This window comes from Haliotis rubra, unplaced genomic scaffold (assembly GCF_003918875.1).
Source record: "Haliotis rubra isolate DU_JTF1 unplaced genomic scaffold, ASM391887v1 Scf1702, whole genome shotgun sequence".
Taxonomy (NCBI): Eukaryota; Metazoa; Mollusca; class Gastropoda; order Lepetellida; family Haliotidae; genus Haliotis; species Haliotis rubra.
This window is the reverse complement of record NW_025765673.1, coordinates 22,201-40,107: the sequence shown is the minus strand read 5'-3', so window position 1 is coordinate 40,107 and position 17,907 is coordinate 22,201. Positions and strand designations below refer to the sequence as shown.

The 17,907-nt window shown below is 38.7% G+C and overlaps 1 protein-coding gene across 2 annotated transcripts in view; it reads right to left on the bottom strand.

Annotated features, from left to right (window-relative positions):
- The window catches only part of LOC124272568, a 42,011-nt gene that overhangs the window by 9,288 nt on the left and 14,816 nt on the right, over positions 1-17,907 (bottom strand). Inside the window, exons 3-5 of one of the 2 annotated variants that reach the window (XM_046707777.1) lie at positions 13,474-13,569; positions 9,568-9,663; positions 1,343-1,868 (exon numbers count right to left, since the gene is read on the bottom strand). In XM_046707777.1, the coding sequence (XP_046563733.1) occupies positions 1,343-1,868; positions 9,568-9,663; positions 13,474-13,569 (718 nt within the window). The remainder of the gene's footprint in view (positions 1-1,342; positions 1,869-9,567; positions 9,664-13,473; positions 13,570-17,907) is intronic. The other variant, XM_046707778.1, reaches the window with a different exon arrangement.

Sequence of the window (17,907 nt, the reverse complement as noted above, 5' to 3'; positions counted from 1 at the left end):
ACACATGCTTCGGCAGCAGGTCCACAATAACATTGTCAAAGAGCAAAGTAACGATGTTTCGAGGAATTCATTAAATAAATTGAATAAACTAATGAATAAAATCAACAACAACATTCATAAAAGTTGTCAAACGTACATATAAAATTATTATTTCCATCTTTTTGTGCGATCATGTAATGTAAGTCAAATCACTGACATGTGACATCTCGGCTCTCGCCGCCTCAATCTTCACGCTCGAACACGATGTTTAATGCGAATATATATACATGAAGCATTTTTGTCACAGGTCATAACCTAGCACGATACGTCCAATAAGTTCCATAATTTACGTATAGGTAGCGATTTCTTGCTTAATATGTTCAAAATAGCATTATTTTACCCAAAACTGTCGTCTAAATCTAAAAGTTTTCGTTTACGAGGACGGTATCCATTGCCGTAATATGATTGGCTGCCTTAGGTCACGTGTTTGATTTTGACCAATCACGACCCTTATTGCAGACTGAAACGAAAAAGCGTCATTAGAAACCAATTTTTATCCAATAAAATCGCTTCTTACAACTGTGAAAATACTCTCGGCAAGGGTTCAGTGATGTTGATGTTCAGAGCTTTCGAACGATACCCGACATCAAACAATTCGCCTCCCATGTTATTCATACGACGCCTCGAAAACGGAGGTATTTTCCGTTGTTATGTCATGTTACTGAGCGGAAAGCCACAGATATCGGGAAATAGGCGACCATACATATTATTTAAGAAATCTTTTAATAATAATTTTCTGATGACGTAAAAATGAAAATTTAAAAGAAAAAGGCACGGGCATGTTATGACATGTCACAAATGGAAAAAATCGCCATAGTTTTTGCTTCTTTCGTGGTTTATCTGGACGTTATAAATGTAAACTTGCATTTTCATTCAAAAATAATTTTATTTAAGTTGTAGTTGTAGTTGTATTATTTGAATAACATCATAAAAATATACTTCATATTTATCAACAGTAGGATCAGATCTTTTAAATGGTGTATGGGATGTAGTAGCAATAACGTTTTCCAAGCTTATAATTTCCTTCATAAACATAGGCTTCATCTATGACCTTAGAGTCTCTGGGAACTCGGTGTCATGGCAGTAAATGCCTCTGGTTGACTGGTGTTGAAAGAGTTAATTCAGAGTTCCAGATCATTACAGAATTTCATGCTTTAACAACATTCCCATTAAACATGACAAATGCTTTCAGATACATCATTGCAAAAACTACACAAACCATTTGTTAAATGTTACTGTGAATAACCAAACCTCAAAATATTGGTAGGTTGATGGTAAAAATGAGAAAGAAAATATAACATACCACTGGTTCTTTGACACCTTTTGTGATTGACTCAGGAGTTGCTCTTTGGCCAGTATCTTCAGGCTTTAAAGCTGTACTTCCATCCTCAACCTTTTTTCTCTTCGTATTGCTCCCAGACAAGTGCTCATCATGACTAAATTCAGACTGAGACTGATCCTTCCTTTTCCCTGTCTCATCGGACCTTGCAAGGCTTTTAGCTGTTTGTGTATTTTGATTTTCCTTATCAACTGAACCAGACTGTGACTCAAGATCTGGCCCTGTTGCTTCTGTACTGGTCTTGTCAGATACAGAGGTGACTGTTTCTGTTGTAGCAACTGTCTTACTCCCACCATCATCTGGTGTCGTAGTGTCCACATCTGCTGGTAAACACTTTCCTTCACCTGCCCCATTGCTATCATTTGTATCCTTCCTTTCCTTTCCATTTTTGTCACCCACCAAAGGTAAAGTACCACTCTTGGATGCATTTGGTTCATTCCCTTTCCCTCTCTCCTTCTTTGAAATAGGATTTTTTTCATCTTGTTTAGATCTAGTAAAAATGAAAACACACCCTGTTATTTAGGATCATGATTTTAAACTTCGTCAAATTTCAGCAAGTAAAGCAAGTAGAAACTGAAATTAGAATTACAAATGTGTTTTAACTATATGCAAAAGCAGTCCCATTCCAGAGACATCCACACCAAAATTCACCATGTGCATGCAATAATTTCAACCAAGGTCTTCAAAATCTATAAACTCTCCTGTCAGAAACTAACACAAGTGATTTCTTATTGACTATTACTATGTGGCTGAGGATTATTGGTAGTGACAGCACATGAATGATGCACTCCTAAAATATCAAGTTTTGGAAGTGGTCTCATTAAAATATGATCTCAATGTCGGCTGACACAAAACAAGGATCTGGGGACATCCCACAATGGATCACATCAGTACAATATTTCATCTGACCAATCAGAGCAATGCTTATCAGATCGTGAAAGTCAATTTGTGTTTTCTCATTATGGAACCACTGACTTGTTTGTGAGTCTGAATAACATTGTTTATCTTGACCTCATAGTGGGAAAATAAGAGATACCACCACAAGACACAGCACATGGTTTCATCAAATTCCAGTCCTAAAGTTTACTCAAGATATCTTGTGCACAAAGTTATTTATGCATAATTAAAAGTGAGTAACCTTTATCTTTTATCTATAATAGTTGCATGCAAGAACATTACTAGCAGAAAACTAAGATGGTGTAAAACACATAAAAATCTCCAAAGAATACTGACAACACTTTTCTAATTGTAAGTCATTTAAAGAACTTGACACAATATTGACATACCACAACTGGTTAGTTTCTTACCTCAGAGTCTATTATAACTGAAATTCTTCAAAGGCATTTAGAAGTTGGTGTTGTAATACAAGACAAATCTTATGGATAACAACTTCTTGATTTATTTTTCACGTTTCTGGGCTGGTTCTTGCCCCTCTTCAGGTGGATAAGGGTGATAGTGAACAGTACAGTGTGTGTGTGTGCGTCGTGCGTGCGTGCGTGCGTGCGTGCGTGTATTGATGTACAGGAAGCCAGATATGTAAATTAAGTATACACAAGTGCAAGGGAAAAAGGAGATATAATTAAGTATGTACAAACAATACAGTGAGAAAGAGAAGAATACAATAGGGTATGTTTTTACAATAAGGGCAAGGGTGTGTTTACATAGCAGAGTGGTTAAATCAGACCGGTCAGTCATTCTGTTGGTAACCCTGTCACACCTAATAACATTGCCATGCCTTATTCTGCCATGCCAATATATACAAATACTATCCCAAATACCATGTCTTCCCCTTATGTTGAACAACCACAATATGTGCCTCCTAGCGCCAAATATGACAGAGTTGTTAATCTCTTCATCTTATGGTGTCCCCAGAGCATCGTTGCCAACTTTCATCAACGGACGTGAGCGTGACTTTGCCCTATTGAAGATGGCTTTACAGCACCTAGTCAACATCCACCCTCATTTGGATGAAAGGTACAAATACCAGGTTTTGATGGGTCAATTAGGAGGAAAGGCTGAGAAATTAGCTGAACCTTACATGTATGAATCCAGCCCCTACACGATGGCTCTACAAGCTCTCCAGGAAAAGTATGGCCAACCCCGGGCAACTCATACAGAGTGAACTTGGTTCAATACTGGCCCTGTCGGCTGTTCGTCATAGTGACAGTGAAGGTTTTGATAACTTAGCATTAGCAGACCAGTCGCTTGTTGGAACGTTAAAATCACTTGAAGGTGTGTATGGACAAGAACTGAATTGCGGATCACATGTTGACAGGCTGCTAAGCAAACTAGCACCTAGTATGAGGGATGGATATATTGAACATTGTTTGAAACTCAGCATAAATGAATCCTACAACTTGATGAGTTTTAATGACTGGCTGCAAAAAAAGAGTCGAGCTAAACGAATAGCCAGTAATGCTGTCAGCTCTTACAAGACAAAACAAAGCCTTATCCTTCGAGGAGAGATCATGCCCCTACCATGGCATTCTTTGGGAAAACTAAATCTTTTCACTCGGAGCCCAAGAAACCCCAAAGGAAAGAGTCGTCTGAACCAGTTCAAAAAGGTTATTGTCCGAAGTGCGAGTCCTTTAATCATTTCCTTAGTTCTTGCCTTGAGATCAAGAAGATGAATCTTGATGAAATCTTGAAATGGTTGATTGGGAGATGCAGAAGGTGTGGCCACAGATAGAAGACTGTTATTTGAAGAAACAATGTCGTACATGCAATGATTTTCACCTTACTATTCTTCATGATGCCAACAGTCAAACAGAGCAGAAAGTTTTCTGTACGAAGGTAAACCAGCCTCCTGCTTACATTGATCAGCCCTCAAGGCCATACTTGACAATGCTGAAGATTGTAGAGGTTCACTTCATGGACCAAATGACGTTTGTTTAGATGCTCATGCCATTCTGGATGATGGGTCTCAAAGGACTATGCTTATGGCTCCAGTTGTGAGGCAATTAGGACTTGATGCAAGAAGGGATAAAATCTTGCTGACCACAATCAGACGAGAACCATTAACATCTGATGGTTTATCTGTTGACCTTGAAATCTCTCCAAGGAGTAATCAACGTTTGCGATTCTCTGTCAAGGGAGCCTTTGCCTCTGACAAAGTTGCCCTTTCGGAATATACCTACCCTACTGAGAGTCTTCAGGACAGATGGCCCCAATCTTTGCGAACATCCATTGCCAGTCATCAACAAAGTGAAGCCTGTGATCTTGATAGGCTCAGACTGTACTGAGCTGATAGTGCCCGATCAGCTAATCATGTGTGGACCACCAGCAACACCAGTAGCAGTTCATACCAAACTTGGATGGTCTCTACAAGGTCCAGCACACTCAGTCTGCCAGATGGATCAACATAACTTCTTTATTGCACAATAACCCAGTTTCAGTGACTTCCACCAGGATGTTGAGAAACTATGGAAAATGGATGTCCTGCCTTACAGTACTAAGGACTTCACCAGATCGAAACATGATGAACAAGCTATACAAACCCTTGACACTGAAACTGAGATGATCAATGTGAATGGAGTAATCAGGTATGCCACACCCTTGCTTTGAGTGAAAGAAGGTACACAATTTCATGCAACTGCCGAGTCAATGATGCCAAAGCTGAGAAGGACTGAGAAACATTTGAGAAATCAGCCTGATTTAGCAGAAGTGCACAACCGACTTATCCACAACTTAGTTGATGCAGGATCTGTGAAAGTGATTTCTAATGATGAAGCAGAAGGTAGTAAAGAGTCCTGGTACATCCCACACCATCTCGTACATCACAACGATAAACACAGACTTGTGTTTCATTGCTTGTACGAGGCTAATGGACAGAATCTGAACAAGAAGCTCCTGCCATATGAAAGGTATGTTCCACCAAGTGAGACTGCTGGACAAGGACAAGCCTCTCCTGAGGTTCATATGGCATGATCTAGAAGGTGACAGAGACCCCGGATGTATATCAGTGGGAAGTCCTAACTTTCGGAACAACATGTAGCCCTTGTTGTGCTACTTTCGCAGGAAACATGCGACTGATCACAGAAATGGAAATGAAAAAGTCTACCAATCTGTCGCAAATGCCTATTATGTTGGGTGTGCCTACCATAGCTGAAGCTAAAGACCTTGTCCACCGAATGAGTACCTTGCTTGATGAAGGAGGATTCCATCTCAGACAATGGGCAAGTAATATGTCCCATGTGGTATCACGAGTGCTTCCTGAAGACAGGTCCTTGGATTGTGAATTGTGGTTGACCCTTGATGATTGTCAGCCCTGTGAGGGTGCCCTTGGTCTGAGATGGCATTGTGAATCCGATGAACTGAGCTTCAAGTACAAGGAGATACCATATGACTGCTTGAGCATGAGGGTCATCTACCGCATCATGGCCAGTCAATACGACCCCCTTGGGTACATCGCACCATACACTGCACGAGCAAAGTGTATTGTTCAGGATCTTTGGAACAAGAAAAGGGGACTGGAATGCACCACTAGAATCAGGAGCCCTACGTGATCTGTGGGCAGTCTGGGAAAGTGAACTGTAGGACATAGTGCACATCAGGTTACCCAGATGTTACACACCATTGCACATTGACCCAAGAACTGCATCCAGAGAACTCCATGTATTCTGTGATGCTTCTGAGAGATTGTATGGTTCAGTTGCCTACTTGAGAACAGATACTGAAGATGGAGAGATATTCGTGAGTTTCGTTCAATCCCGCTCCAGAGTGGCGCCAAAAACGTCAGTCAATTCCTAGACTTGAATTATGTGCTGCTTTGAAAGCAATTATCCTTCCAATAGCCAACGTGATTCTGTGGAGGGACTCCACAACAGTGTTGACTTGGCTGAAGTCCGAGTCGTGTCGATACGAAGTGTTGTCGGTACTAGGATATCAGAGATTCAGACCCTGACTAACGTGACACAGCGGCGCTATGTGGACACTCAGGACAATCCAACAGATGACGTCACACGAGGGAAAACACTCTCAGAACTCAGCAAGGACTCACGTTGGAAACTAGGTCCACCCTTCCTGTCATTGCCACGCCATTACCAAGAAAGTTCTGAGGTAATTGATGACACAGTGGAACTGAAGTCGACATTCTGTACTCCTGCTGTGGTATGAGATCTGAAAACAGTAGATCCAGCTGAATGTACCAGCTGGGATGAACTTGTGACGAAAACCATGGAGGGTTTAGATGGGGCGGCCGAACCTGCTGAACAGCGAAAAGCCGCAGAACTGCAATTACTGCGAGATGTACAATTGCAATGTTTCCTTGATGATCTTGCAGTGCCTGAGAATGGTGACAGATTACCTTCAAAGAGTCGACTAATGCAGCTCGACCATGTGTTCAAAAAGCAATTACTGAGGAACTTCCAGATTACACCAAACACCTTATTGTGCTTGACCCTAAACATCCGACAACCCGTCTACTCATCAGCAACTATGACACTGACTTGTTACACTGTGGAGCGGAGTGTGTGTTTGCCGAGATTCAGCGAAGTTATTGGATTTTACGCAGATGAGAAGCTGTTCGTTCCCACAAGAGAAAGTGTGTAGTCTGTCAGAAATGGCGAGCAAATCCACAAGTTCCCAAAATGGCAGATTTGCCAGCAGCACGCTGGAGACTCTTCAAACTGCCATTTCATTCCTCAGGAACTGATTGCTTTGGACCGATGCACGTGACAGTTGGATGACGTTCGGAGAAAAGATGGGGTATCATATTCAAATGCATGACAACCCGATCAGTTCATATCAACCTGCTTGACAAAATGGACACTGATGCCTACCTGATGGCACTACGACGTTTCATAGCACGTTGAGGGAAGCCATTTGAGATTTGGTCAGACAATGGAACCAATTTCAAAGGAGGAGTCAGGGAACTCAATGAAGCATGGGCAGTAATGGTGCCATCATTGACAACACAACTTGCTAAACAGAAGATTCGCTTCCACTTTAACCCTACAAGTGCCCCACACTTTGGAGGTGTATGGGAGAGAGAAATTAAATCTGTAAATTATGGGCTTAGAGTTGCCCTCGGAGATCAAAGTGTCACAGAACCAGTACTCCAGACTGTCTCGGCCGAAGTAGAAGGAATCCTAAACTCAAAGCCTTTGGGTTATGTGTTATCGGATGTAAGTGACACTGACCCAGTGACTCCAAACATACCTCTGAACGGTCGCAGAGACAGTTCTATGCCACAGATTGTGTATCCAGAAGAAGATATACTTTGTCGCCGCAGATGGCTGCACAGTCAAGTTCTTGCTGATCACTTTTGGAAACATTTCATTCGTGACTACTTACCTAAGCTACAGCTGAGGCAGAAATGGCAGAACAATCGTAAGGATCATAAGGACATTGAGTGTGGAGATGTTGTGATGGTCTTAGACCCACAGAGTGTTTAGGGATTCAGGACAGGTTGGTAGGGTATATGAGACTTTCCCCAGGGTTGACGGTAGGATTCGATCAGCTGCTGTTCAGGTTAATGGTCTGCGGATCCTGAGACCTGTATGTCGACTTATCCTACTACCTGAGTGCCCTGAGGATTAACAGATCATGGACATGTCCTGTGCTGATGATAGAGACATTAATCGTTTAGTTGATAATTATTTTCAAATTTGTGTCAAATTTGGGGGAGGCTGTCAAGAAGCATCCCTATGCCCGGATTTGATAACCACTTGACTAAGAAGTGCCCTGATAGATTTTTCAGAAGGGTCGACAAGTTTCTCCAATATAGCTGCTTCCACAGTCACAACTAGTTTTGTAGACACATCCTCTGGGATTGGGTTTTCCCTGATTGCTGCTACCTCTTCCATTCGCTCTAAGGATGGTTTTCAAGGTTTTGTCGGAATAAAATGTCACATCAACACTGGCAGTTTTTCTAAGAAGTCAGCTGATGTGATGGCTAATCTGGCCTTGGAAAGGAATATTGATTCGGATGGGAGCTGGTTCGGATTTTGGTTAACTGTGATTTTGTGGCTGGACGGTGGTTCACTATCATCATTATCCACCTGAAGAAGGGGCAAGAACTTAATGAAGCGTTGTAGGGCCACGGTGAAATTTTTTTTAGCCTCATTATCTCCTACGTAGGATATAGTATCTCCCATGTAGGACTTAGTATCTTCTACATAGGAGATACTATTTACTATAATGTAAATACTTTCTAACCATTACCAGCCTCTAAGTAGAAATAAAATGTAATAGAAGAAATTATTATCAAGTCCGCATGTGGTTGCTTGACTAAATAGTTACGTGTGACCCATCCACATAACTGCAGGATTCTTATCAATTCCCCTTTCACCTCATGGAACATTAGTTGTGTACATACACATATATTAATACATATTTATCATCTCCTGCGTAGGAGATATTAAGGAGATAGTATGAGATGCTATGTCCTACGTAGGACTTAATAACTCCTACGTAGGAGATATTATGCCCTATGTAGAGAGATTTTAAGTCCTACCCTGGAGATAGTGAGACCAAACAATTTTTTCACCGTAGCCCTACTACGCTTACGTAAGAACTAGCCTAGAAACGTTGTGAAAAATTATAAATCAAGAAGTTGTTATCTATAAGATTTGTCTTGTATTACTGTTACAACTGATTGGGAATATTCCTTGTATTTTTTTAAACGTAACCTGAAATGTGTTGAACTTGAAGCTTTCTCCAAAATTTGACTCCAAGTGACCTTTACCTTCCATAGAGGTCACTCTAGAGTTTAGTCACTCAAAACCCCACCCTTGCATTCATTTATACTGAGTTTCATTTTACTTCAAATGTAGTTTATCAAATTATTTCGTACACAAATGATCAGATCCCTTGTTCATAACAAGTGACCTTAACAATCATGTCCTAAAAGGTATATCAGAAGTATGATATTTGTTTTTCTTTTTGTTTAGGGCTCACTCAGCAATATTCCAGCATTATGGCGACGGTCTGTCAATAATTGCGACTGGACCAGAAAATCCAGTGATCAACGTCATGAACCTCGATCTATGCATTTTGGGATACGGTGACACAGCATTTGGGAGAAGTCACAAACGACACAAAAAATGACCAACAAATTTGACTTCTCAAAATAAGAAAGACAGAGGAGAGAAGATGTTTACAGAATAATTCACGACAGACAAATACATCATGTTCTGTGAAAGAAAGGCAAAATACATCAAGTCAACTTAGTTTTTAACGTTAATTACATTGATGGTGAAGCATCGTCCAATGGTTGGTCACGATCATCACTTTTCCCTCCCTTTTTCTTTGATGATGAAGTCTTTCCATCCTTTTCTGAAGGTCTGAAAAAAAATAATTTACCTATTAACTCAAAGCAGAACTTACTCAACGGAAATTTTGTATGTTGCTTGCATGTAAAGACACTGTCATAAGGTTCTGGAGCTCACCTGAATCTTGATATGTTGGCAATATAAAAAAATCATAGCCACAAAGCAGATAAAATGCAACTCACATTAGTAATTAAATTAAAAAATATACACTCTCAGAGCTGAAAGTAATATTATTGGGGCCTGTGTTTTATGAAGAGCAACATGCATTGTACACATTTTCAAAGAAATCTCTTTGTTTGATGAATCAAATACTTGACATGCTTGGTCCCACCAAAAATGACACCCTAGTTTCAACAATATTCCAGCTAAATGGTGCCGGTCTGTACGTAATCCAAGTCTGGACCAGACAATCCAGTGATCAACAGCATGAGTATTGATCCCACTAAAAATTAGGTCAAAATACAAGATCGCTTGACTTTCAGTCAACAGGCCGATATGTCAATATTCCTGTAGATAAAAGGGTGAGCACTGTGTGTAATGAAGGCTACATCGAAGATGAATTGTGTTCACTATAAAACACTGCGTGAGAAGTACCTACTAAATGTATATCATACTCTACGTGTGATAAATATAACATGCTTTTGGCATCAACGAATGTTAAAAAGGGGACTGATCCAGAGCAATTAATGTTTCTCACCAACAGTCTAATTATGAAACCAAGCTGCAAGCTGGTTGGTACCTGCTCCCTTGACCGTGTCGGACACGAGGACTAGGCTACTGTCCATCTTGGCAATATTTCTTCAACTTAAACATTGGGACATTGGGAAGGGTGGATGCCCATCAGATGTCGTTATTTGAAAATATCCCCGGTAGTTCTTGTCTGATTGTAATAAAGTATAGCAGCAGTGAAGGCTTTTCGGGATTTTCTAATGCCTGGATGGTAAAGTGACTAATCCAATTTAATCTTATTTCTGTGTTTTTTTACCACGATATTTAATCATGTCATGTAAAAATATGATGTCTATTACATATGATTTTAAAAACACACACATTTGATTTATTTAAACAATCCCACTTTGACATTGCTAGAAAATCTGAAAATTTACTGAGCTAAATAGGCATATACAATTTTTCAATTGTACACATCAAATGCTTATATGCATTTCTTGTGCCACAATGAAGATCTGTTCGTATCCTCCAAACAGTGTTGGCCCATAAGTTTTTTAAGGCAATTAAAATTGCATACAATACATAGATTACTACACCCTTTGTTGTAACCTGGGTTTGGTGGTATAAACCTATACATGTTTTTGTCATCAATCACTTGACGGTCAGTTAATAAATTTATAACAGGTTTAATTAGTGGTAATACCACTCATATTACCCGCCAAAGGTTCCCGTTTGGTAATTCTCGTGTCTGGAGTAAATACTTAACATTTTGAATTAAGGTCTGATGTGACAAATGTATTACATGTTATCTAATATGAGTGAGACCATGGTCCAGGGGTATAATACTCGTGTCTCTGAACGACGCTGCACATACAACAGTCAACTAGGGCCAACTATGAATGTTCTTTATTATGGATGGTGATGACTCAGTGGGGGACAGGTACACACACTGTCACATTTAACAACAATAACAATACAGTTTGGCCAACCATAGCAACATTACATGAATATTACAAGCACTACATCAATGCACAGTATGTGACTGTACCAAACACATGTGCCAACTATGACTTTACATATTATAATGGAAAAACTGTCATGGCCGACGCCAACAAGCACATGGCCATTGTTAAGTTTATAAATTGACCAGATATATAAATGTTAATTTAAATTAAAGTATGTTCTAGTTGATAGTTAATAGTTGATAATTGTAATAAATGTTTAACATGTTTAATAAATTTAGTAAACCTATGCCTAACTTATCTCCAATGAAACTGTGAAAGGTTGACTCACCTGCATATGGAAGGAGAATGTCTCTCAGTGGGGGACAGGTACACACACTGAGGAACAATCTACAGGTGAGCAACAAGAAAACTATGGCAAACCAATAGGGCCAATCACAGCCAAGAAGAGAATTGTTTGGCATAAGAAACCAATCAGTGGCAGGTAAGTGGCAATAAGGTGAGTCTACTTATAGAAAAGAAGAATTGAAGTGAATTGGGATGATTCCCAATTCAGAAAAAGAAGAGGGTGAAAATTGAAAGAACCGAGGAACCAAGATGGTGAGATATTATGCCCTATGTAGGAGATTTTAAGTCCTACCCTGGAGATAGTGAGACCAAACAATTTTTTCACCGTAGCCCTACTACGCTTCCGTAAGAACTAGCCTAGAAACGTTGTGAAAAATTATAAATCAAGAAGTTGTTATCTATAAGATTTGTCTTGTATTACTGTTACAACTGATTGGGAATATTCCTTGTATTTTTTTAAACGTAACCTGAAATGTGTTGAACTTGAAGCTTTCTCCAAAATTTGACTCCAAGTGACCTTTACCTTCCATAGAGGTCACTCTAGAGTTGAGTCACTCAAAACCCCACCCTTGCATTCATTTATACTGAGTTTCATTTTACTTCAAATGTAGTTTATCAAATTATTTCGTACACAAATGATCAGATCCCTTGTTCATAACAAGTGACCTTAACAATCATGTCCTAAAAGGTACTGTAAACGTACTTATTTTCGCGTGTCGCAATTTTCGCGGAATCGACAGTTTAGACTACATCGCGCGGTCAATTATTCGCGCAATCAGTAATTGCCGGAACTGCCAGCTGTCTCTTTGGCCGCCACTAATAGCAGTGAAAACAAACAAAGTGGCTTAACCTGTCAGGTGGCGTGTATTGCATACTCACAGGAAATCCCTATCTGTGCGATATACTAGTACACAGTAATCCGTTTACTCACGGAAGAGATGAAAAACACATCAGTCTTATGTTCCGAATTCTGACGATCTGACGAATTAACTTCTACTGTATATGCAGCTCTGTGATTTCAAACAAGCCGGGTTGTTGTGAATGAGATGATTGAGTGTTAAGTGACTAATCGCTTCATGATGTACTGGTAAATAAAATCTTAATGAATAAATAAAATACTGCTGTATTATTTCTTTCCGAAGTCGCTTCATGGTAATCTGTTTTGTATCAAACCATCTGTCATGTGACCAATTTCCATGGCGGCCACAACACACATTGCTGTTTTCGCTAATTCAGGCGATGGATTTGACTCATTATTTAATTATGTTTTTGGAAATTCATTACAGCGACAGTTAAGTATGATTCTTTATGCTACTATCAGTCGTCATTTTAAGATTCCCGTAGATTTCTGTCTTCAAACTTGATGTGTAATGGTAACAACTCCGGGGCGACCGTGGTTAGACTGAATGAATGACAGGTTTATTCGTGGTGTATAAATTTTCGCTCTAAAATGTTTTGCGCAAAAAGCCCGAAAATAAAACCTGCGCGAAATATAATACGTTTACAGTATATCAGAAGTATGATATTTGTTTTTCTTTTTGTTTAGGGCTCACTCAGCAATATTCCAGCATTATGGCGACGGTCTGTCAATAATTGCAACTGGACCAGAAAATCCAGTGATCAACGTCATGAACCTCGATCTATGCATTTTGGGATACGGTGACACAGCATTTGGGAGAAGTCACAAACGACACAAAAAATGACCAACAAATTTGACTTCTCAAAATAAGAAAGACAGAGGAGAGAAGATGTTTACAGAATAATTCACGACAGACAAATACATCATGTTCTGTGAAAGAAAGGCAAAATACATCAAGTCAACTGAGTTTTTAACGTTAATTACATTGATGGTGAGGCATCGTCCAATGGTTGGTCACGATCATCACTTTTCCCTCCCTTTTTCTTTGATGATGAAGTCTTTCCATCCTTTTTTGAAGGTCTGAAAATAAATAAATTTACCTATTAACTCAAAGCAGAACTTACTCAACGGAAATTTTGTATGTTGCTTGCATGTAAAGACACTGTCATAAGGTTCTGGAGCTCACCTGAATCTTGATATGTTGGCAATATAAAAAATCATAGCCACAAAGCAGATAAAATGCAACTCACATTAGTAATTAAATTAAAAAATATACACTCTCAGAGCTGAAAGTAATATTATTGGGGCCTGTGTTTTATGAAGAGCAACATGCATTGTACACATTTTCAAAGAAATCTCTTTGTTTGATGAATCAAATACTTGACATGCTTGGTCCCACCAAAAATGACACCCTAGTTTCAACAATATTCCAGCTAAATGGTGCCGGTCTGTACGTAAACCAAGTCTGGACCAGACAATCCAGTGATCAACAGCATGAGTATTGATCCCACTAAAAATTAGGTCAAAATACAAGATCACTTGACTTTCAGTCAACAGGCCGATATGTCAATATTCCTGTAGATAAAAGGTGAGCACTGTGTGTAATGAAGGCTACATCGAAGATGAATTGTGTTCACTATAAAACACTGCGTGAGAAGTACCTACTAAATGTATATCATACTCTACGTGTGATAAATATAACATGCTTTTGGCATCAACGAATGTTAAAAAGGGGACTGATCCAGAGCAATTAATGTTTCTCACCAACAGTCTAATTATGAAACCAAGCTGCAAGCTGGTTGGTACCTGCTCCCTTGACCGTGTCGGACACGAGGACTGGGCTACTGTCCATCTTGGCAATATTTCTTCAACCTAAACATTGGGACATTGGGAAGGGTGGATGCCCATCAGATGTCGTTATTTGAAAATATCCCCGGTAGTTCTTGTCTGATTGTAATAAAGTATAGCAGCAGTGAAGGCTTTTCGGATTTTCTAATGCCTGGATGGTAAAGTGACTGATCCAATTTAATCTTATTTCTGTGTTTTTTTACCACGATATTTAATTATGTCATGTAAAAATATGATGTCTATTACATATGATTTAAAAAAAACACACATTTGATTTATTTAAACAATCCCACTTTACCATTGCTAGAAAAATCTGAAAATTTACTTAGCTAAATAGGCATATACAATTTTTCAATTGTACACATCAAATGCTTATATGCATTTCTTGTGCCACAATGAAGATCCGTTCGTATCCTCCAAACAGTGTTGGCCCATAAGTTTTTTAAGGCAATTAAAATTGCATACAATACATAGATTACCAAGATGGTGACCAGTGTTAGTAAACAATCAAGACCAGACAATGACATGACATGACATGACTGCTATTACAGCACCCACATGGCACTTCAGGTAATTTTAATATTTTATAAAAAAAAGTAGTTTGTTTTTGGTATGTTTTATTTTATGTTTTTTTGTTTTTTTTAATAAAATAAAATATGAACTGACATATGCCCAAACTATGTACAAAATATCACACTTTCAGTTTTAGTAGAATGAAATATCACCCGGCTACATGAGCATGGAAGTGCAGCAAGACGAATTATCAGCTGAGTTACAAAAACAAACATTGATCAAAGGATTAACTGATAACATGCTCATTGATTAATTACTTCACAGTGGATTTGTCAAAAGGTAGTGTTTATGTATGCAGATTTACTAATCTATACCAAATACACCCTGACGTAAAGTACCTGTGTAAAAACAATGTCCTTCCTTCGAAGGATTAACCGCCAATACGTTGACTGATTGCTCATTATTGGCTAGCTAAATTACTTTTATTAAAGAGCGGGCATCATGCAGTTAGTTGCCAGGTGTGCTACCTTGGATGACCAATGGGACTATACACCAATGTGAAAAACCTGAAACAATGTATCACTTTTCGCATATTAGGCTGTTAAAAGACACATGGCATGGAACAGGATTCTTTGTCAGCTGCAGATGAATGGCATATCATTCCTTTATGTGGATATTGATGGATACATTCCTCAAACAAGGTAATAGCCTTACATTGTTGCTATAACTTTAGTCTGTTTTAATTTTAATATTTGCACTTTGTTTTCATTCATTTGTGGTAGCATTCAACAGAAACATTTTTTTCGCTGTTGAGTGTAATGAGACAGACAACATACACTAGGTTGGACTTACAGCATGTGTGAAATATGATTCACGTTGACAATCTATAAAATGTCTAGATATTACAGTCATGTTATAAAATCACTATATATATTAGTATAAGCAGATCGTATGCTTTTTATTAAAGAACAAATAAACTTTGGTTTTTTTTACTCTTTTAACTATTACATATGAAAGATATGTGGTCAGTCTTATGGAACACCAAATTCATTCTTTAAAACTTGTGGTTAAAAACTTTAAAAGTTGCCAAAAGTCGCTTCACTCTTGTCCGCCAACGAAACCACAGACAGGTTACGTAACTCTGTTGCCGGAGCACTGCAGTGACGTCATATGAGGAAGGATTTTCAGTTAGTTGTATAGAAAGTGTGTTGCAAGCTCGTCATTTTGATGATTTCTCGACATCAACGAAGACATGCCAAATCGCTGCGTTGTCGCCAATTGCTCCTAGAGGTCGGGCTGATGGTGTTGCCATGCACAGATTTCCACAGGACCCCGCAGTTTGTGCAAAATGGGTTATGTTTGTGAGTGCGGCTTGAAGCCGTTGTGGAAGCCTGAAACGATATCTTACTTGTGTTCAGATCGCTTCACGGAAGTTAAAGAATCAAAACTACTCACTAGTCGTAGTAAAATATGTATATGATTGATGACCATAAAGATTTTCCATGACACAACTTGTAACATAACGATTTCTGCCTCAGAAGCGAGGTTGTGGTCGAAGTAACAATAATACTGTAAGTACATGTAGTATTATATTGACACTCACCTCGCTTCCACGAGAGAAATTGTTATGTTATACGCTATGTCATGCAAAATCCTATTGGCCATCAATCAAATACATATTTTACTACCAGTAGAAAGTAGTTTTGATTTTGTAACTCGGTGAAAACAAACCTAAATAGCATTTAAACTCAGACTGGCGGATGTTCGTGATAGGGCGCAGCCATTTTTGAAAATCGTGAAGTCACGGGCTAAAGTCTGTTAGAATTAATGAGATTATGGTTTGTTTTCATCAAGTTAGAAAATCAAAACTACTTTCTACTTGTAGAATCATAATCAAAAGCATTTTGCATGACACAACTTATAACATAACGATTTCTTCCATGGAAGCGAGGTGGGGGGGTCGAAGTGACAATACTGTGCGACAAATTTCTTGCTGCATTCACATGGTTAACGTGCACTCACCAGTATGTAGATACTAGTCAATGTACGTCTTTATATTTGGTCTTATAATCCTAATTAGTTTATTATCATACTTGTATGCATTCTGAAACTAAATAAATAGCAGACGATCTGCTGATACTTATAGTGCATTTATAACAGGACTGTAATATCTAGACATTTATTTTATAGTTTGCCAATGTGAATCATAATTCGCACACATGCCCTAGTGTATGTCTCATTACACTTCACGGCAAAACCAATGATTCTGTTGAATGCTACGACAAATGAATAAAAACAAAATGCAAATATTAAAATTAAAACAGACTAAATTTATAGGAACAATGTCAGGCTATTACCTTGTTCGAGGAATGTATCCATCAATATCCACAAAAACAAGTGATATGCCATTCATCTGCAGCTGTTCCAAGTAATGTGTCTTTTAACAGTCTCGTATACGAAAAAGTGATATATATCGTTTCAGGTATGTCACATTGGTGTATAGTCTCATTGGTCACCCAAGATAGCACACCTGGCAACTGATTGCATAATGTCCGCCATTCTTTAAAAGCGGTAATTTAGTTAGCCAATAATGAGCAATCAATCACTGTATTGGCGGTTAATCCTTTGAAGGAAGGACGCTTGTTTTACGCGAGACACAGACACCTACAGAGTGTATTCAGTATAGATTAGTAAATCTTTATACATAAACACTACCTTTGACAAATCCGCTGTGTAAGATAAAAGTAATTAATCAGCGTGTTATCGGTTAATCCTTTGATCGATGTTTAAAATGTTGAATATTTACTCCAGACACAAGAAATGCCAAATGGGAACCTTTGTCGGGTAATCTAAGTGGTGTTACCACTAATTATGCCTGTTATAAATTCATTAACTGACCATCAAGTGAATGATGACAAATAACATGTGTAGGTTTATACAACCTAACACGGGTTACAACGAGGGAGTATTAATTGCTGTATTGCATGCAATTTTAATTGCATGTGCAAACTTATGGGCCGACACTGTTTTGAGAATACAAACAGAACTTCATTGTTG